Source organism: Aedes albopictus, chromosome 1 (assembly GCF_035046485.1).
Source record: "Aedes albopictus strain Foshan chromosome 1, AalbF5, whole genome shotgun sequence".
Taxonomy (NCBI): domain Eukaryota; kingdom Metazoa; phylum Arthropoda; class Insecta; order Diptera; family Culicidae; genus Aedes; species Aedes albopictus.
This window is the reverse complement of record NC_085136.1, coordinates 276,717,844-276,740,265: the sequence shown is the minus strand read 5'-3', so window position 1 is coordinate 276,740,265 and position 22,422 is coordinate 276,717,844. Positions and strand designations below refer to the sequence as shown.

General features: G+C 41.7%; 1 protein-coding gene across 1 annotated transcript; it reads right to left on the bottom strand.

Annotated features, from left to right (window-relative positions):
* Positions 1-16,305: 16,305 nt before the first annotated feature.
* On the bottom strand, positions 16,306-21,868 carry LOC115268995 (uncharacterized). The gene is made up of 3 exons (XM_029877287.2): positions 20,915-21,868; positions 19,447-20,185; positions 16,306-18,450 (listed from the first exon to the last, which is right to left on the bottom strand). Exons 1-3 carry the CDS (start codon positions 21,521-21,523, stop codon positions 17,702-17,704), a joined length of 2,097 nt encoding a protein of 698 aa, XP_029733147.1. The 5' UTR covers positions 21,524-21,868; the 3' UTR covers positions 16,306-17,701.
* Positions 21,869-22,422: the final 554 nt, after the last annotated feature.

The window sequence follows — 22,422 nt, the reverse complement described above, 5'->3', positions numbered from 1 at the left end:
CCAAGTACACGAATTCTTCAACCGTCTCGACTTCATCACCGTCGATATGAATTCGGGGTGGCGGGCGCGCTGATTCCTCCCTGGAGCCCTTTGCCATCATGTACTTTGTCTTCGACACATTAATGACTAATCCGATTCGCCTGGCTTCACTCTTTAGTCGGATGTACGTTTCCGCCATCGTCTCAAATTTACGAGCTATAATATCAATATCATCGGCGAAACCAAGCAGCTGAACGGACTTCGTGTAAATCGTCCCACTCGCGTTTATCCCCGCTCTCCTAAATACACCCTCTAACGCAATGTTGAACAGCAAGCACGAAAGACTATCACCTTGCCGTAACCCTCTGCGAGATTCAAAGGGACTCGAGAGTGTCCTGATACTCGAATTACGCATATCACTCGATCCTTCATCGCCTTGATTAATCGTATCAGTTTATCCGGGAATCCGTATTCGTGCATGGCTGAAGACGGTGTCCGTGTCTTTTTACAAGAAAGTCACGAAAAGCCCGGAAATCCATCAGGAACATTAATTGGCAATTTTAAAAGAAAATCGATGTCATTGACCCTGAATATCAAAATGAGTTCGTGTAGAAGTGGTCTAGCCGCATACGTTTTTCACACGCCATATTTTCAGAGAGTTTCTGAAATAAGCGGTATGTGATTGAATCTAGATATGTCGAAATGACATTTTCAGCACTGGTGCCAGGTGCCACATAGCCATCATGCGAATTAAGAAGTGAAAAAACCAACAGCGGATTAAAATTGCGACTTTTCAAGTCCGTATCATCAATATCAACTTTTTTTCCAGATCAGCCATGTGTAAAGTCGGTTAGTTCGAATGGCTAAGAATAGCCAGTTCCAGTGGTAGAAGTCCGCTAATCAGGTGACCCCCAATTTATGGTGTCAAACGGATTTGGATGGGGATATGGACAGGTAGGGAAATAGGAAAAATACCCTGGAAGAGGGTACTAACGCACAAGCGTACCACAATGGGTTCAAACAGCGCCCTGAAAAGGGCACTGCAATAACGCATAAAGCGAAAGAGAGCCTATAGCTCTTTACCACAGCGGGTTAAGAACAACAGAATATCCTGAAGATTCAGGTTTCTGAAGTCAGTTTCACTTAATAAGTGTTTACCGAATACTCGGAAACGCAGTTGCGCAAAAACTGGACAGTTATATATTGCTGTGTGTATTCAAAATGCAAATATCAAATGCGGGAGCACCAAGTGCGGTAAGATTTTCTAACAAGTAACCCGATGTCAGTGGGAGCTTTCGAATCCTAGGTTGGCGGTGAAAATGGCTATGGTTGCTACGTTGCCTTTGGTAACATGTGTTACCGCGTTTGAAGCGCATTTGGGCACCGTTTGCATCTTGAACGCACACAGCAATATCAAATGATACGAAGTTCCATAATCAGCTTGCTGAACATTCGCCATGTGATAGCTGAGTCGGCAGTGGCCAGTCAATGCTTTGACCAGAATGCTGCAATTCTGCTTTGACAGATTTATAAGATACTTCGCCACCCTTGGAGATGGCACAGTACAATACAATTTGGTTTGACGACATGACTCCAAACTATTCCAGTATTGTCTGTGTTGAGTGGCAGCCCAAATGTGAATCTGAAGCTTTAGCCAACACTTCGATATCGGAATAGCTGGCTCAGGGCCAATGCAATGAGGTCATGTGATGCTCCAGTGCGAGTTAACTCATCAGCCAATTCATTTCCAGCGATGGAAGAATGACCAGGTACCCATACAAGGTGAACAGCGTTTGCTGAATTCAGCTCCTCAATTTGAGTTCGACAAGCGATAACTACCTTCGACCTAGAGTTGGCCAAAGCAAGTGCTTTAATAGCAGCCTGGCTATCTGAACAGAAGTATATTATTTTGCCCATTACGTGCTGCTGAAGTGCTGATTGCACTCCGCACATAAGAGCAAAGATTTCGGCCTGAAAAACGTTGCAGTGTCTACCAAGTGAGTAAGACTGATACAGCCTTAGCTCACGAGAATAAATACCAGCACCTGCTCGACCTTCGAGAAAGGAGCCATCAGTGTAACATACGATGCCGTCTGAAATACTTCTTTCCAGATAACCAGATGTCCACTCTTCCCGGGAAGGGAATTTCGTGGAAAACCCAACTAACAATTGCTCATTTTACAAGCATCTTTACGACGATTTGATTCAGCATGATGCTGAATAACATTTGGATAATTTTCGGGCACAACCTTTTTTCGGGTTTTGTTCACACAAATTTGGAGAAACTGTAAAGCATAGTGTTGTGTACCAACTGAACTGTTTGTTGTTAAATCGTTTTACAACAATATAGTAAAGCTGTTATTCAGCTTGAGCAAAAGTGATTAAAAATTTAAAAAATGCAAAAATTTACAATTTTCACGACAGTTTATATGATTGGAATTTAATGCTGTGAACAAATATTGTGAAATAATAACTACACATAAATTTACCTAAATCCAGATTCGATCTCGAGACCCGTCGATTGCCAGCCGCATGCCTTCCTATCTGCGCCATCCTAGAGATGATGAATTGCAGCGCTCAAATCGAAACATAAACTTCTCATGGTTTTATAATGATCAGACTTCAACTCCTATTCAGCAGTGGTGAATTAGCACAACATTATGGTTAACGACTGAACAACAGATTAATTCAGCTGCTGTTCAGTAAAAAACACGTGTTTATCATCATGTACTCTGAGTCGAAGTATGATGAAACGCAAGCGTTTATTTGACTTGTAAGAAACACGTTGTACAGATACATGTCCTAATTTTTACAAGAACTTAACAAGAAGCAGAAAAAAGTATTGTTAAACTATTTTGTAAAGGAATTACTGCGAGTCGAACACAAATGTTATTAAACGCTTGAAACGTGTTTTAAATTATCATTATTAATACCATTACGAAAAGTTGAACATTGACTACTTTTTCAATTGAAGTAGCATTTGTACAGTAATGTGTACAGCATAATTTTAGTTCAGCTATAATTACTATTATAAAGCAACAATTCAGCATGCATGCTTGTTTGCGGCTGGCGATTGTTTGTTGGGAATGTCCTATATGGAAAATTACAAGCAATTGTAAGATCACTTGGGGCAAGGACAATTTTTTCCCAATTCACCAAAAGTGAAAACAACGAGGTGTGTGTTGATGTGCGGTCCACAGGAGTTTCCTCTAGTAGACCGAGTACCCGTAACCGGTAAGTGCAAGAAAGTGATTCTTGTTTGAGATGGATGTGTAGTGGAGCAACGTCAAAGAGAACTTCGAGCGCTGCCGTGGGAGTTGAAGAGAATGCTCCAGACATCGCCATTAAGCACATCCTTTGGAGATGGCCTAATTTTGATTGGACCGTTCTCACTTCGCCCTTTTGCCACCACACAAGAATCCATAAGCCAATATTGGCCGGACCACAGTTGTGTAAATCCATTTGATATACTTGGGGTTTAGACCCCAAGTTGTACCAAAAGTACGCCGGCATTGCCCGAATGCCATACAAGCTTTCTTGATTCTGAACTCAATGTGAGGTTTCCAGGAATGCTTGGAATCAAGAATGACTCCAACGTACTTTACCTGTTCAGTCACATCGATTTCAGAATCAAAGAGACGCAAAGTTCGAACGCCATTACGGTTTTGCCTTTCCGTGAAAAGAACAATAGATGTTTTACTCGGATTAACCGAAAGGCCATATTGGCGACACCAACCCTCAACTACCTGAAGGGCGTTTTGCATCAGGCCGAAAAGGGTGCTGATGCACATACCAACTAACAATGTTAGGTAGTCGTCGGCAAAACCATAAGTAGGAAAACCGCTATTATTGAGTTGCCTCAACAGCGTATCTGCTACGAGATTCCAAAAAAGCGGTGATAAGACTTCCCCTTGGGGGCATCCACAAACACTCAATTTCCTAATTCCTGCTAGACGCAATGTCGAGAAGAGATATCGGTTTTTGAGCATTTGGTGAATCCAATTGGAAATCATTGGAGAAATACCATGACTCCGTGCGGCTTCCAATATGGCATCGAAAGGTACATTGTCAAAGGCACCCTTGATATCTAAGAAAACACCCAACAAGATTGTTTTGAGCGAATGCTTTCTCGATATCGTAAACAACCTTGTGTACAAGAGTCACAGTGGACTTACCAGATTGGTAGGCATGTTGGTTCACATGAAGAGGCACGTTGGCCAGATGAACATCACGGATGTGATGATCCACAATGCGTTCTAAGCCATTCAGAAGAAAAGAGGTCAAACTGATATGTCTGAAACTCTTTGCTTCTTCATACGACGCACGACCCACTATCGGAATAAACATTACAGTAATATCCCGCCAGGATTTGGGAATATGCCCTGTAGCAAAACTGCAAACAAGTAGTTTTTTCAAAACATGTTTGAAATAATCAAATCCCTTCTGAAGCAAAATAGGATAAATCCCATCTGCCCCAGGAGATTTGAAAGGAGCCAAGCTATAAGGTGCCCACTCAATCGATTCTATAGTTACAATACTCCGAGCCGAAGCCAGGGAATCGTAACTACAAGAAAAGACATCAGGTTCATCCGAAGATGTAATATCCACACATTCAGGGAAGTGTGTGCTGAATAAGCATTCCAGAACTTCCTCATCAGAGGAAGTCAGATCGCCATTTGGCAAACGAAGTTCGTTCACTCGGAAGTCCTTAAATTTCGAAAGGATTTTATTTTACCGATTGACTTCACTCAAACTGGAAACATTTGTACAAAGTTTTTTCCAGCCGGATCGTTCAGCAGACCGGAGAGCTTTCCTGAAGGCCTTGCGAGCCGACCTGAAAGCCTCCGAACCAGCCGAACGTCGTCTGTTCCAACTCTTTCTACATTGTTCCCTGAGTTTCGCCAGATCAGAGTTCCACCAAGAGGTTCCTCTTGTGATCTTCACAGACCGTAGAGGGCATGCTTCTTCAAAAGCTTCCATGATGAAGGTCGTTGTAGTATCAACGGCATCATCTAATTCACTTGGAGTGTCAATGGATGGTGAGTATCCATGAAATTTGGCCGCAACCAAATCAGTAAAGAGATCCCAGTTTGTTGACCGGGGATTCCTGTAAAGCAATGTTTGCGAAGTAACATTTAAATGTTCAAAAAAGATGTAGCGATGGTCAGATAAAGATTCTTCATCTGACACATGCCAATTGGTCAGCTCGTGACTAATTCTACTAGAGCAAAGCGTTATGTCTAACACTTCCTCTCTAGCAAATACCATGACGGTTGGGCGGTTGCCTATGTTAAGTAAAGCAAGATCTGTACTACTTAAGTACTCCATCAAACTGGAGCCTCTCAAGTTAATGTCTGAGCTGCCCCAGATGATATGGTGAGCATTAGCATCACTGCCAACAATTAGCGGAAGGCCTTTTGAAGTACAGTATGCTATGACTTGTGTGAAAGCATCCGTAGGGGATGGTTCATCTTACCGCATGATGCACCGAACAATAGACGTATTTCCTGTTGAGGTTTCCAACAGATACATCAATTGTGATAGCACATATATCTCTGGCGGTTAGTTCAGAGATGACCCAGTCAACCAGTGATCGTATAAGATGTTGCATAAGATGATAAAGTGGAGGCGATATGCGTACATTTTACATGCACCTAAATGGAGGCATACACGCATATGGCCTCCACTTTATCATCTTATTCAGCATCGTATACGATTTCTGGTTGTCTGGGGAGTGTAGCAACGATTGCGTTGTTGACAAGCACACAGGCTCGAGGCATGACACGCGAGTTCGCCATTTCATGTTTACACCGTGTAGCAAACACCGGGTTCACAAGGTTTCCTAGATAGAAGTTCCCCTTACGGAAGTAAGGTTCTTGGACCAAGGCCACTTGGGCTGAACCATTTTGCATAAGTCTGCAAAGATTGATTGTTGCTGTTCTTTTATGCTGAAGATTGATCTGAGCTATCCTAACCGTAGCCACTACCCAAACTAGGCAAGATTAAACTCTCGCAACAACATCACAACAAAGAACAGCAGCAACAAAACCAGATCGGTATCGATTGGAAAACGCCAAAAGCGAAGATACACAGAATACACTGTGTAAATCGCATAATGCGAAACCATATAGCATGAGCATGAGCATGAGCATAGATGACCGCACAATTCGTAGTTGCTACTTCGTGATTGACCAGAGCAATCGAAATTGCACAAGGAACCTATGAATAGGGCTTGGGACTAGCTTGCTATTCTCAATGTACACAGTTAGAGAGCTCTCAACTTTAATAGGGTCAATAACGGCGCCGGCCACGTCCTTACGGTCATCGAGGATGGGAGGGAATGTTAGTAAGACAAACGTTGTTATAAAGACCGCGAATCGCTGCATCTCCACGTTTGTCTCAGGAAGGATTTTTTGTTAGTAGGGTAAGGTACATTGTCAGTCCGGGAGTCATCTATGGTTGGTGATATGATTTGACAATGAATCAATATACACATACCGCCGTTAACAACCGATCTTTATTCGACGCAAAAACTAGCCAAAAAGAAAATGCTATCGCGCGTCTCCATTCCACTAGGGAGCAGAAACCTTTAGTCTATTCCACACAGAAATACACTGAACCCGACTCACTTGTCGACGCCCGGATTTTTTCTCGACCGGCGTGCCCGAACAAAAACACTTTTCACTCTTTTGTGTAAATGCAAAAAATGAAAGAAAATATTTATTAGCAACTAAAAGTGTATTGGGAACTAGCGCCGACTGGAAGCGAAAAGTTCGGAACCGACTCCGCCGTCGAAATGCTCACTTCGGAATAGAAAAAGAAAAAAAAATCGAACCACCGAAGCAAACGCGCGCGACACTGGCACCCGGACCAAATCTTATCACCTACCGAATAGAAAATTAAATAGAAAAAGAATCGAACTACCGAAGCAAAAGCGCGCGACACCGGCACCCGGACGAAATCCCATCACACACTCCACTGCGTAAATCGCATAATGCGAAACCATATAGGTGAAAATTTAAACTAACTAACAACATCTTCATAATCCCGCCCTTATTTAGCCTCAAGTGAGACTAAAGAAGGGCAGCCGATTGTCTCGGAAAAAACACAAGGTCCACTGCACCGTTGCTCCGGTTAGCGCAGTAAGGGCAACATACTGTGGAGGGCGTCCTGGTACTCCACAGGCTCCGTTTGCGGTAAGGTTTTTATTAGACCCCCCTAGCCATACATTCCTAGGCACGGTAAGCATGAAGCCGCATCACACTATGAATTAGGGGTCACCTGTTGGTGGACTCCTACCACCGGAACAGGCGGTCCGTAGTGTAATTCTTGACCCATTGGGACAATCGCTACCGACACTACACAGCTATCTATGCTGATCGAGAGAAGAAGTTAATATTGAAGATCAACTTCATACGGGCCCGAACAGCCGTAAAAAACACATTCCTAACCCAAACCCAAACCCTTCGTCTCGCCGGAACCACCAAAAAGGCATTGCTTCAGAGAGGAGCTAGTGCACATCGCACCCTTTTTTTTTTTTTTTTTTTTTCCTTCTAAACCATAGGGGGATAATCTGCTCAACAGACACCCTAACAGAAGGTTAGGGTAGTGTAGGTCTGACAGGCCGTCTTCTACAACAAAAGTAAAATCCAGGACTACTCTCTCCTCGTACCCACTAAACCATTCCTATGGTCGCCAAACCCTACGTCTCTCCGGAACCACCAAGAAGGTATTGCTTCAGAGAGGGGCTAGTGCACATCGCACCCTCAAGGTTAGCTGCGTAGCCTGCAGCAACGAACATCGATGACTCGCTTTGGAGAGTCCATCACGGTAACATGCTGGCGCCACAGAGGTCCAATTTTGAGAAAAGCTGGCAGAAACTCAATTTTTGAAAATGTCTTATATGGGATACAGTATATTGAGCATTCATCCTTAATACTAGAAGCACTAAATGGCATTTAAAAAAAATGGAAATATTGATTTTGTATCTTGTTACAGCACTGAATAGCTGCTGATGGAGAAAGTGCTGAATTTTTGATAAAGAACACAAACAAGTTCAACCACTACAAAAATCTATTGATATACCGTCGTGCGGGGCTACTTTTGAAATACGGGGTTACTTTGGACACTTTTGAATGTGGATTTTTTGAATTTGAAATATCGTTCAAATCTGTTTGATGTCTTTGGGACTATTATGACGCAATATTTTCCCCTTCATTTGGTTGAAATTGTTTTTCAAACAAACTCTTTATTGCTTGTCAGGAGGCGGAAAAACATCGAATGAATCATAAAAATATACATAACGTATCAGAACATTTGCTCTGTAAGCATTGTTTCTGCAGTTCATAAATTTCAAATGGTTGCTCAATTCGTGCAAGAAGTATCGACGTAGCATATACAATCGAATATTTGTATGGATACACAATATAAATGACCGTTTCACCTAAATAATGGAATGATGGCCCCAGACAGCCTTTTAGCCTATATTAAAATATCACGCTGCTCATAAAACCAAAGGTAGCACAGAACCACCTAAAACGCATATATTTATTGAAATCATGTATGATATAGTATACAACAGTATTGGTACAAAGTAGTATTCTAAATAAACCCGGAATTTTAACTGCAGTTTTGTTTTAATTATGAATGTCTAAAGTAGCCCCCCTCTGGTTCTATATGATATGTCTCCGATCGATGTATGGACAACTATTTTGTTTATGGATAGATTTAGTTCAAATTTTGCATGCATCTTACATACATACTCACAATTATTATGTGTAAAAATTGTGGAAATACATTCACTACTCTGGGAGTTACAATGTCATAAAGTTGAAAAACCATTAAAAAGTGTATAAAGAAGCCCCGCACGACGGTAAGTAATACAATTGCTTTAAAAAGTTTTTTATTAAGTTCTTGTGTATATCAGACATCTGCAATGAAGCAAGAGATCAAAATAACACTTTTGGCTTCAAAATTGACATTACATGTCATTAGTACGAAAAATTCTTACATTTCGACTTCAAAGTGTCTTACAAATCACTCCCCGCTACTCCCCGCGGGGAGATTCCGTTCAAATGCTCGTTTATATATGCAGAATCGGTTGAAGAAAAATGCAACTGCCAAGAGCTGCCAAAACAATAGCGCCATGATGATATGTTATTATTATTATTAGTTTATTAAAGACACTTTACCACTAGAGTGGCATTCGTGTGTATAGTAAAATAGTATGAAAAACATCAATTTTGTACGGATTTTGTTCGAAGAAATCGACAAAAAATGAAAATGCCTTTAAAATGAAATTGAGCGCTAAACCATGATCCAATTCACTCATATAGGCTAAAACAAGCAGACTACTATGATTTGGCAATTTTTGCCAGGTATTTTCAAATCTGGACTACTGTGCGCCGGGCCGCCATACCTAAGTATGGACATAGCAACACTAGCCAGAAGCTTGCGCTTACTGGTGTACACCGCAGAGCTATTGGACATCATCCGGGACAGTGCCGCAATAGCTGTGGAGGCTCTTTTACAGGCATAATCGACGTGGCTACCGAAGGTAAGCTTATCGTCGATCATTACGCCCGAGTGTTTGACGGAGCGCTTTGACAGGATAGTACACTCTCCTACAACAGGTGACAACCGTCACCTCTGTCTTGTGGTGAGCCAGCTCCAGTTTCCTGGACCGCATCCACGCCTCCACAACCTTGATCGAGCGGTCGGTAGTCAACTTCACCTCCTCGATCGTTTCACCGTAGGCTTCGAGCGTAATGTCGTCGGCAAATCCGACAATCTCCCCTCCCACTGGGTACTCTAACCTCAACACCTCGTCGTACATGCCATTCCATAACACCAGACCCAGGATGGAACCTTGCGGGACTCCTGAGGTTATGCGAAAGCACTTCCGACCCACCTCCGTGTCGTAAACTAGTACGCGATTCTGAAAGTAACTATCGAGAATCTTGTACAGGTACTACCGCACAGAAGCGAATTCCCCTCCTCTTAGGCTTGAGTGCTTTCTCAGCGGTTTCTGTAACCGACAAGATAGCGTCTACGGTGGACCTCCCCTTCCGGAAGCCGTACTGGTTGCTCGAAAGACCATTTTCGCCCTCGGTGAACCTCAACATTCTATTGAGGATGATCTTTTCGAACACCTTCCCCGCCGTGTCTATCAAGCATATTGGTCTATATGCCGACAGGTCTCCGGGTGGTTTCCCTGCCTTTGGCAATAGTACCAGGCTCTGCCTCTTGCAAGCTTCTGGGAAAACTCTTTCGTCCAGGCATTTCTGCGTAGTAGACCTGAACATATCGGGAGCCTCTGCAATGACTACTTTAAAGGCCAGGTTCGGAACTCCGTTTGGACCTGAGGCCTTACCTACGATAAGGACTTTGCTACACCCGCAAGTTCCACATCGGTGACCCTCTCCAAAGCGCTAGCCCCAGTTCCCGGCTGTCCTACGAAAGGAGGCCAAGGACTAGGATCATGACGCGGAAAAAGCCCTTCGATGATCCCCTCCAACATCTCTGGAGATTGCTCTGTAGAAGCCATTACACTTCTCGTCTTGGCCATTACGATCCTGTAGGCATCACTCTACGGATTCGCATTGGTACTCTAACAGAGACCCTCAAAGCAGGCTTGTTTTCTTGCCCTTATCTCGGTCTTCAGCGCGACTTTTGCAGCGTCGAACACCACCCGTCGTTCGTTTCGCTCTTCCTCTGATCGTGCTCGCTGCATCCGCCGCTTAGCCCGTAGGCAGGCTCGGCACAGGTCCGCTATCGCGTCGGTTCACCAGTAAGCCGGTGGCCTCCCATTTCTATCCTAGTAACCATTAGCACTATATTTCGCCACTTTTGCCTCACAGGGCTATTAAGCGGCAAATATAGAGCGTGTCAGCTCCTTAATAGCATTATATTCGCCTACAAGTGAATTATAGTGCCTCGTGGTTACTTGGGTAGGGTGGACTCGCCTAGGCATGGTCGCATCATACGCACGTGAGAGCACCGCTACCAGCTCGTCGCCGTCTAAACCGAGTAAGTTTCGCTCACGGCGGAACACCTCCCTAAATACCCCTTCATCGAAGTATGATGTCTTCCACCTACGAGGGCTTGGCCTTGGCCTAGCCGCCTCTTTCTCTACCCGCTGCCTGCTGTTGTTGTAGTCGATACTGTAGCGAACCACCAGGTGATTGCTGTGAGTGTAGCCATCGTCTACTCTTCAGTTCGAACTACTTGTTAAGCCAGGACTACAAAAAGTCACGTCAATAATTGACTCCGCTCCGTTTCGAATATAGGTACTCTTGGTACCGACATTAGCCAAGTCGACATCTAAGATGGCCAGTATTTCTAGCAGGATCTGATCCCGCTGGTTCGTGAAACGGCTTCCCCATTCCACGGCCCAGGTATTAAAGTCACCCGCTATTACCACCGGCCTTCGCTCTGTTAGCACGGTCGTTAAGCGGTCCAGAATTTGCGTGAACCGCTCGATCAGTCACCGTGGAGGCGCATAACAGCTACAGAAGAAGACCCAGTTTAGGGGAACATGGTCCAAAATGCCATTTTTCGTTCAATCGCGTATTTCGAAGAAACGATCCAATAATACATATGATTCATAACTTTATACAGTACCTTATTAATTTGTCCACTGTTTAAACACAAAGTTTCACTGAAAAACAGTATTTTGAACGTGTAACAGGATTTTTTCTGCAGCACTCAAAAACTAGTGATGGGGTAAAATGCCAAATGACCGGGACAGAACGCACCAAAATAATTGGGAAAAACGAACCAAAACATTGGGGGAAAACGAACTCTAGCGGTGGGGTAGAATGCACTGTTAAAAACAACAGTGCCTCAGCTCCAGTAAGCTGTCATATTGATAAACAACTTATACACTGAAACAAATCCACATTTAGCTTATGTTTGACGAACATGTGATATTTGGCGGCTGCTCATTCTTTTATATTGAGTTTTAAATATGTGTGATTCTATAAATACTACGAAGAACAAAGTGCGCCAACTGAAATATTTGCTAAAAACATTATTGCGCATTTCCCACCCCATTGGATCCCCTTCGCAGTAAGTATAAGTGCGGTATCTTGAATAAAACTTCGATTTTGCATCGAATCGTTTGGATGTCTTCTGCGCACTTATTCATTACAAGGGGTGAATAAGTGCGCAGAAGACACCGAAACGTTTCGATGCAAAATTGCAGCTTTATTCACGATCCCGCACTTATACTAACTGCGAAAGGGATCCAGTGGGGTGGCAAATGCGCAATATAATACCACAGAGAAACAGACGTCACACTCTCATCGCTTCCCATCGATCACCTTTTTAACGGTTGATACAAATATTCAGTAGTTGGTCGATTGACCACTCGCGGCGCTGGTATCGTTTTTGCTCCTGTTTGACGTTTGCTCACTACCGCCATCTAGTAGCGGCCCGGCCAAACACAGTACATTTAGCATTGGGCGATAACGTTCTCGTGACGATATTTTTTAATGAAATTTGTTCTAAGTGTTACATCTGTTTCTCTGTGATAATACCCTGCACGTTTCGCCAAAAATCTAATGATGCTTCTAAAACTAGATTAGAAAACCATAGGAAATTAAAAATGCCAAGTACTTATAGAGGCAGTGTACCAAAAAAAATGTACAGATTTCTTCATGAATACAAGATCTATCAAAATACCGTCTACTCCCGTTGGTTTGACCAAGTTTGACCGCTAATCTGAACACTTTTTAATTTGACCCCCTCTAATATGCACATCGTTCAAACTAAAAATGGTTCAAACGGGGGAAACAACACTATAGTTTTGCCAAGCCCAAAAAACCCCAAAAAAAGCCTAAAAAGTCGAAAAAACCCGCAAAATTTTTGCGGGGTTTAGCCATTTTTTTGGGCTTTTTTCAGTTTTTTAGAGGATTTTTGTATTGGCAAAACTAGTGTCACTCCTCCTGGGTTCAAACGTCATTCTGCTCCTGGAACGGGGTGAAACGGAACACATAATCGAAACAAAACAGCAAAAAGGGGAAACTGTCAGTTACCACAGGGTTACTAGAAATTCAAATTAAAAAATGAACCCTGTTGGTCTGAATGAGGTGTCGTTCAAATCAACGGTGGTAGACGGTAGTAATGGTAAACTAAAGAAAAATCTGATAAAAAAGAAACTAAAACATAGCCTGCTTCGCAGCTTAGTATTCTATTCACTTCCACAGTTATAAACTGAAAGCTTCCTCTGGTAATGACCATTTTGCAGGTGTGGCAGGCACGAAAATTCTCTATGCGCAATGAAAACAAGGAAGCTTCCTTGACTAAAAGTTCCTGGACCGACCAGGAATCGAACCCGAAAGTAAAAGATTTCGTCCCGCTCTATCTTGTGTCGGTCAAAGAGGATGACTGAAAAAAAAAGAAAAAAAAACTAGATACGCCAATAATTTTACTTATAAAAGTTTCAACATTGACAATAGTATCAGACGACTGCACAGTGGTTGAAATCGCGAAAAAAAAACTATCGTGGGCATTTTGAGTGTGAAAATGTGAAAATAATAATACAATGTGATGTTCTGCAAAGTTGAAACTTATTTTTAGGAGCAACTTTTGATAGGTTTTGTTTTTTGATAAGTTTACTCAAAATTTAGAAAAAAAATCTATTTCTAAATAAGCCAAGAAAACTAAATGGAATCTTCGGCAATGTTGTAGATAATATCATGCAAAAAAAATGTTGCCGAAGACCTTTATGCTCTATCTTTTGAAATAAGCGATATATAATACATTTAGTACAAACAACCCCTTCAAACCTTGACAAACCACTAAATCTTATATATCTTTCTTGGATGAGGTTTTCTTGGCTTTTGATGTTCTAAACACTTTTTCAGTAATTATGTGACGGGCTTGGTGGTCTAGTGGCTACCGCTTCTGATTCGTATGCAGAAGGTCATGGGTTCAATCCCTGGCCCGTCCTTTTCATCCTACTTTGTATCTTTCTATCCACTTTCTCTCGCTCTCTCTTCTCTACATATACAACTCATGTATATTCATATGTTCATAGCCATCGCTAGAACCAGAAACGAATTGAAAAAAAGTCGTTTCCCTCCCTTCCAACTTCCACTCACAGCACAGTGTACATATAACGCCTATAAGTTATGCAACCAAAGCGTGCTGTGCCGCTTGACCTTATTCACCTTATTCACCACACAATCTATCACGAACACTATAAATAATCCTATCCATGGATCGCATCACCGACCCAACGGTGACTCCCAGATCTCCCATCCTTTCCGTCTAACAAATACCCCAGTCCGTGCGGGTTGTGGGGACGCAGAGTGCTCTCGGTCTCTAGTAGCAACAACCAGTACACTCTAACATTCCTTTCCCTTCCCAGCTGCCTATAAGGACTTGGCCGGCGCCGTTATTGATCAAATATGCATGAGCTGCTAAAATTGCACTTTGAGAATAAGTGGAATGTCCCAGCCCCTTATTCAATTGGATCTCAGTGCAACTGGTACCAGTTCAGATCAATCACGGAGGAGCAACCATTGACATGTATAGTCAGAATTGATCGTTTTTTTGATCTAAACACTTTTTCAGTAATTATGCATATTTTTTCTGAAAACAGTGTTGCCATATTGTTATTGTTTCTACGTGATTTTTTGATGTATTTTGAGATACTTAAAACCTCACATGAATATCCCAAGCAGCGAAAATCTTTTAAAAATAGATTTAACGAATTTAGTATTTATTTCAATCTAAAAGAGTGAAAATATGACAATTTTCAAACACAATTTAAGTATCGAAGAGATAAAGAGCAAGTTATCCGTTGACCTGTATAAGATAGCATTTTTATTCAACTTTTCATTATGCTTTGACTTTTTTGCAACTTTGCAAGATATCTCAATTAAAACTTTTTTTTTATATAAGAAACTTGAAAAATCACATGGAAACAATAACAATATAGTAACACTGTCTTCAGAAAAATATGCATAATACAATACTGAAAAAGTGTTCAGAACATCAGAAGCCATGAAAACCTCATCCAAGAAAGATTTAAAGGATTTAGTGGGTTTTCAAGTTTTGAAGGGGTTGTTCATACTAAATTTATCATATCGCTTATTTTAAAAGATAGAGCAAAAGTGTCTTCGGCAACATTTTTCTGCATGATATTATATATCTACAGTTGAAAAATAGATTTTGTTATCTAACTTTTGGGTGCACTTAACAAAAAACAAAACTTATCAAAAGTTGCTCCTAAAATATGTATCAGCTTCGCAGAACATCACATTATATTATTTTCACAATATCACACTCAAAATGCCCACGATCTGTTTTTCGCGATTTCAACCTCTGTGGACTGCCAGAAAGAAAGGGAAGGACGTAAATATATGCATTGTTCATTAAGGACAAACGAATTACCCAACTAACATTTATTGTGAATGTAAACGTCAACAAAGCGTCCTTAATACGGCTTGATGCTGAGTTATTGCTGTGTGCGTTCAAGATGCAAACGGTGCCCAAATGCGCTTCAAACGCGGTAACACATGTTACCAAAGGCAACGTAGCAACCATAGCCAATATCAACGCCAACCTAGGATTCGAAAGCTCCCACTGACATCGGGTTACTTGTTAGAAAATCTTACCGCATTTAGTGCTCCCGCATTTGATATTTGCATTTTGAATGCACACAGCAATACTGTGTTGTACATATGGACGGAAGCTTCTATGCAAGCCCTATACCAATGAATCTGGCGAACTTAATCAGCTTGTACATGCTGTGCGATCAGCTTCTATGCCACCTAGTCATAGCTCTTTTCTCGGCTCCTATGTAACCACTAACTGAATAACATCTTGAGAAGGCGCTATTTCAGCCTTTTCGCAGTTGTTAAATAATAGTTTTACGGCATCCCCAAATTAAACGATTACATATAATTAGGTTACGGATACCGTGACGCAATACATGTGGAACTGGAATTATCACTTTTAAAATTGAATAATTAAAGTACTTGCCGCTACTTGGAATCGAACTCCCGATCTCCGTATCCACTGGTCCCGATGATGTCCTCGCTGCCACACTGCTATATATAAATAACATAGAAAATGGCCCGTTTTGTTTTACTCCAGACAAGGCTTCATAATTGCGCCACAAGAAACCTTACTCAACTTCATCTTGCTGGAAAAGCTTGTGAAACGTCAAACGCAATAATGTTTACATTGAACAAGCTGTGTGGTTGCGCCAACAGATTCTTCTTCACAGCTTCTAGCTGAAAGAGTGTTCCTTTAACGGCTACGAAGCGCTGTTGTTTTGTGTTTTGGCAACATTACAAAACGTATTGTATAAAAGCAGCTTTTGCAGTGGCTGGGACTCTTACTCAATTTGCACATCTTCCGGCATTGAATTAAAGTGCAATAAAAGCAACCCAAATAATTTCACAGCGCATACATGGATAGCTGTAAAGAACTTGTGTAGTAGCTATATATCCCGCTTAAGGTTTGTTTTGACAATAATGTTTATATCCGACAAGCCGTGTTGGTAAACCAACAGCTTCTTTATTACAGCTTCTAGCCGTAATGAAATCGCATAACGGCCTTTAAAGCGCTGCTGGTTTGGGGATTTGTCAGTATAATGAATTGTACTGTATAGTAGCAGCTGTTTTGTTAGTGGGGACTCCTATTCGATGTGTTCAAGTTTTCACATCTTCCGGGAAATCTCCCGGAGTTGGAATAGGGTGGAGTAAAGGCAGCCCCAGTGACAAGCAATGGATTTCTGAAAACCGAGTTTGGTAGTTGTATGGTGCTTGTTTTGCAGTCGTGTATTAGCTTATGATTTATATTTGACTAGCTTTCCTTTTATTCAGCGTTGACTGCTTTTACTCGATGGTTACACAACAGAAAGCAAATGACTGAAGCTTATAGCGCTGAAAATGTTAGTTGGGTAGAATTCCAGTTCAACATTGTACCAGAACTCGAAACGTACAAATCTCAAAAAGTAAACTTCTAACAATAGTATAATTTATGTTTTGATCTTGCTCACTCGTAATAAGCCTAACATAAGAAGAATCAATACGATGGATTAGTTTTTTATGACATTTGTGAACCTAAAATTGTGAGTATGTGCAAAAGTCGGCCATTGTGGCGACCATTTTAAGATTTTTTAAACTTTTAAACTCAGATGCTAATGATGATAAACGCATGTCCTTCGTGGTAAGAATTACAGTTTATGACAGTCTGTTACTTCAGATATCAAACGTAACTTTTAGGTCATTTATTGTCCAAAATGACATCACTGAAACATGATTGTCCAATATTAGCACAGAGAAATTTATACGACGACGATAATTGAAAATGAAATCAGTCTGATGATACTAAAAGCATTTTATGGTCAATTTTTATCTAGGTCGCAAATGCGTGTCATTAGCTCATTCATACATGTTTTTTTTTTCATTGAATTAATATAAAATGCAAATAAGAGTATTCCACTTGGCTTATCATTGAAGTGTTGGACCAGATGTACATATTAATAGGATGGTCTTATAGAATGTCTTTTAGTATCATTAAATATGTAGTAGCGGGAGATGACCGCTGATTTACCTAAGCCGAAATATGGCGAAACTCGGATTAGGAATAACTTGTACCGACATGAAGTTTTATTAAATGAAAGTTTTTGAACAGTTGAGTTATACATATACAGCAGATAATAGATAGAAGAAGCGCTTCTGCTGACCAATCTGGACATCTGCTAGCGGCAGGCTGCACACAGCAAAGGGTCCTCAGCATTGCATTTACAGTGGTACCAGGCATGGCAGAACATGCAGTTGCTCCATCCAGAACCGTTACTTGTGGAGCTGAAACGCTCCCCACAAGTAACACAAAGGCTGTCCTCCGGTCTGCTGGCAATGGGCTTTTTGCGCTCTTTCTTGATAATGTCCTTGATGGCTCTTGAGGCAGAAGCCTCACGAAGCTGCTTACGATAAGTTACCGATGTCAGCTCTTCTGCACGACCTTTACGATTGTTCGTGCACTTCTTAAGAGACGGTTTCGAATCAGTAATTGTCGATAGATTCCAAGGTTGAATTATTGTAGTTGGCGACAAAAGATCCCCACTATTTGTGGCTCCTTCTTCATCCACGTAACTCGTCGGTTCAACCTTTACCGGTTCAACCGGTGGTTGCGCGTCTACTGAGAATTTCGCTTCCTGATCGACAGAGGTTGATGCTTCTGATTCCGATTCAATCATGATTTTTCCGTCTGGTGCAATGAGGTAGAAGACGTTCGGATCAATAATTATAGGTTCGTCTTCTGGTGCCTCGAAATCTTCCATAAAATCAATTTCTGATGTAAAGTTATTTGATGATTCCATATCCTGCTTTATGGTGGGTAGATTGGACATTATGTGACTAGGCAGATTGGACATAACATCAACATGGTTTGTTATGTCAGCAAGTACCCCTGATGTTGAATCGATAGTCGGTTGATGGGAGGTGGAACCTGCATTTAAAATCAAAAATATAAGGAAAAGAATTATTGGTGTGGGACTTATGGAATATCGTGGTAAACGTCGATATTTTTGTCGCGAGTACATACCCAAATCATCGTTATTTTAAAGCTTGTAAAAAAAGTTTCGATTGCTCAGGAAATACAAAAATAGGGAATTACCGTTGAAATTCTAACAGTGGTTTTCTGAATGCCTTTTTTTTCACAGAGGGTAAGAAATGTACCGATTTGAACTATTCAGAAGGTGGATAATCTTAATTTTTCATTAATGATTCATAAAACTTTCAGGACACGCACCATTTTGAGCCTAGAAACCTACCGCGCTCGTCCTTTCTATACGATGTGCTAGGCAACGGTGCGCATTGATCGGTTAAACATGCTTTAGAGCAAATATTATCCCGAACAATATAGTAAACTGCTATTTTATACTATTGAATAGTTGTAACCGAGGCTGTAACATTGTCTTAAAAGCTTATTATCACACCCTCTTTTGAATACTTCAAATAAAAGCCTATTGATCGTTGAATCGATTTTCTTGAATTGAACCATTTAAATAATTGTATTAAAGCTTGTGTGGTTTCGAGTCATCCAAGTGCGTCACGCTAAAACTATGAATTTTCGACCCCCTCCCCCCTTCAAACGGATTTTTCCTATATCTAATAAATTGCAGATAACATTATTTGAAATCTCCCCCCCCCCTTAGACCGTGGCGTACTTAATGGATGGCCCCTTATATACATACTGCGCTAGTAATTATTCGAAATTTCCGCCCCTCCAGTGGTCGCAATTTGATTCACTTTAAGATTACCTACCCTAGTACTCAAAAGTAGTAACAGACAGAAACATAAAAATAAAAAAAAGTTCTCATGAAAAAATCAAACACAAAACCGCGTAAATTTTATTTTTTTAAACAGCATGATACATCTATAAAACTATAATTCCTAATTCGAAAAAGCGTCAAGCTCAAACTATAATCGAACAAACTCTTACCAGTCTCAACAGTTGATGCAGTCTCTACTATGTTTGCAGCAGTGGCAGCATTCGGTTGACTGTTTGATTGAATAGTGCTCTCCAGAAAATCTGCTGCTGAGAAATCCGAATCCGTAAAAATATTGCGATCGAACGGGTAAATTCCCGTCGCACGGAATCCACTCATGGCGTTCGATACTGTTGCGGATCCTGCTAAAGCTTCTTTCACCAATGCTGCAACATCGTTAACAGTGACCGCCACCTTGCCCTTAGAAGATTTGATAAACTTGTCCATCACATCTGCATACTTCCTTTTTACCGGGCCCATGACGGAGACATCAAGTGGCTGAAGCTTATGGGACGTATGTGAAGGAATTGATAGTATGCGAACGTTACTGACGGATGCCTTTTCAAGCATATAGATATTTTTCGTATGGCTCGCGTGTCCATCAAGTATTAATAGGATTGGTCGACTTGCAGAAGGTTTGGCATACTGTAAAAAATGGTCGAACCATGAAGAACACGTTTCAATAGTGCTCCAGCCGCTGGGATTACATAGAAAAAGTGAATTCTCCGGAGCTCCAACTTTGAGAGATTCTGTAAGGCGTGCCCGTGGAAATATGAAAGCTGGTGGCACATATTCGCCCGCAGCAGACATGGCTAGAATAACCGTCGTATTAATTCCACGTTCTGAGGATGATGCAGAGGCGACCTGACGTTGTCCTTTTTTAGCGAACACTTCCATTGCTCTTGCTTGAACCTGTAATTCGAAAACACCCATTAATACATTGGCATTCAGACAACGAAGTATACTACAGTATGGCATCCATTGATTACGTAACGCTAATATTGACAATTTTACGTCTCCGTAACATTTTTTTTTATAAAAACCCTCAACAATCTGAATAAGTCGAAGCGCTTGAAAATATGCCTAGCTTCACTTAAAGTGTTACGTAATTTATGGACGGCGCATGACTAGGTGCTCGATTGGCTCGATAAAAAAGAGATGGAATATTGCGCAGTTCCCACCCAACTGGACCCCTTTCGCAGTTAGTATAAGTGCGGGATCGTGAATAAAACTGCGATTTTGCATCGAATCGTTTCGGTGTCTTCTGCGCACTTATTCAGCACTTTGTATTGTTCGTGCAGTTGAAAATCGGAATTTTTGACACGCGAAAATCGAGTTTTCTCCTAAACCGTGTGTCGGACGTACGTCGGGCACAGTGCGCTGGATAGAGGGCCAGATCCGCTATCCAGCGCACTACGTCCGACGTTAGGTTTCACGTATGAATTTTGAGAAAATTCGATTGTCGGGTGTGGGGAAACTTCGGGTTTCAACCGCGACGACAATAATGCATAAGTGCGCAGAAGACACCGACACGATTCGATGCAAAATCGCAGTTTTATTCACGATCCCGCACTTATACTAACTGCGAAAGGGGTCCAGTGGGGTGGGAAATGCGCAATAAAATAAACATTAAATACTTACGGTACTGAAACCCGTTTCATCGACGTTCCAGATCTGTGTCGCCGAGTACTGCTCTTCGGACATCAGGTGGAACAGTGCGTCGTAGAAAGACTGGACGCTAGCTCGGTTAAATCCGGTGAGACGAGCCAAAGATGTGTTTTCGGGCTTCCTTGCAGAAATTTCAGGGTGTCGCCGGAGAAAATTTCTCAACCAGTCTACTCCTGCGATTCCATTCGTCCACGGATGCGCCACTGAATACTTTTCTGCAATTTGGAATGCCATTTGTCGTATTTCTCTGCGGTTGACTCCTATAGCCGACCGTGCCATCTGTATTATTCGATTGACAATCTCGTTTTCCTGCTCCGTCGACAGTATCGGTTTGAACCGGCCGAGCGGGGTGACGGAAGGTAGATCTTCTTGTTTTGCGATGTAGCGCAACAAGGTCTTCTTCGGCACTCCGTAAATACGGGCCGCCGATCCTGTTTTAAGTTCAATCCTTACTGCTTCGACGGCGGCTTGCATGCTACTCACGGACCAGGACTGTCTAGATGATTTCCTCATGTATTTTCGACCCATTTCGGCACTTTTCAATATGAATATAACAAAATAATCACTACGATTTTCAACCATGAGCGCACGCGAAGAAACGTAACTTTGTTTTGATTTTTAAGAGCAACTCCACTACGCTGTTGTATTTTGCTGCCGGTTGAAGTACAAAGTGACCTGGGGTGTGAAAATTGAATTTTACCTACCTCGAAGTGTCTTTCCGAATTCTATTTAAATTAGTGCATATTGATCGATGCATAAAAAAAAGAAGAAGCAGCTGTCGATGAAATCGTAGTCACTGATTGGTCGAAGATGTATAATGTTTTCAGTTTAAACCCGAATTAGCGACGTTTTTTCTTTTACTTTCGCTGCTTTTGCCTTGCCTTAAACACAATGTCGGAAGTGGGGCGCTGTGTTGTACAGCTGGTACCTTGGCTGGTACGCTGGTATTCTATACAGCGCCCCACTTCCGACATTGTGTTAAACGCAAGGCAAAAGCAGCGGAAGTAGAAGAAAAAATGTCAATAATTCGGGTTTGAACTGAAAACATAATAAACGACACACCGCTCAGATGTCGAAACTGTTTCTTCTTCTTCCTTTATGCATTGATCTATACTCCAATGCACGGTGGCGTCACGAAGAAATCGTTCTTTGTCACTCCTATTGAAAATAGGAATACAACAGGACCAACTCCTGTCAAATTTTACAGGTGTTGGTCCTGTTGATTTCAAAATTTCCTGAAGAGCGAAAGACAGAGCTTTTCGCCGTGAGGTTCTCTATTGTAGGTCTTTATTCGCAGTTGTTCATAAACAACGTTGACTTATTTTGGTGGGAGGGGGTGTCTGACCAAAGGCCTCCACACAAATTTTCAAATATGTGTATGGGCAGGAGTCTACAATGGGGAGGTGAGTGTTTGTGATGAACAGCCCCTTGGCCAAGGGGCTAGTCGCTTGGAACATTGTGCCAAGAGGTGCCAAGCACAC

What these genes read in the sequence shown, in the direction of transcription:
- LOC115268995 (XM_029877287.2), bottom strand. Translation starts at nt 21,523, where the DNA reads ATGGTTGAAAATCGTAGTGATTATTTTGTTATATTCATATTGAAAAGT. An exon ending in ATGAAACGGGTTTCAGTACC is followed by an intron (nt 20,186 to 20,914) that starts GTAAGTATTTAA and finishes TTCGAATTACAG; the next exon opens with GTTCAAGCAAGAGCAATGGA. An exon ending in TGCATCAACTGTTGAGACTG is followed by an intron (nt 18,451 to 19,446) that starts GTAAGAGTTTGT and finishes TTTTAAATGCAG; the next exon opens with GTTCCACCTCCCATCAACCG.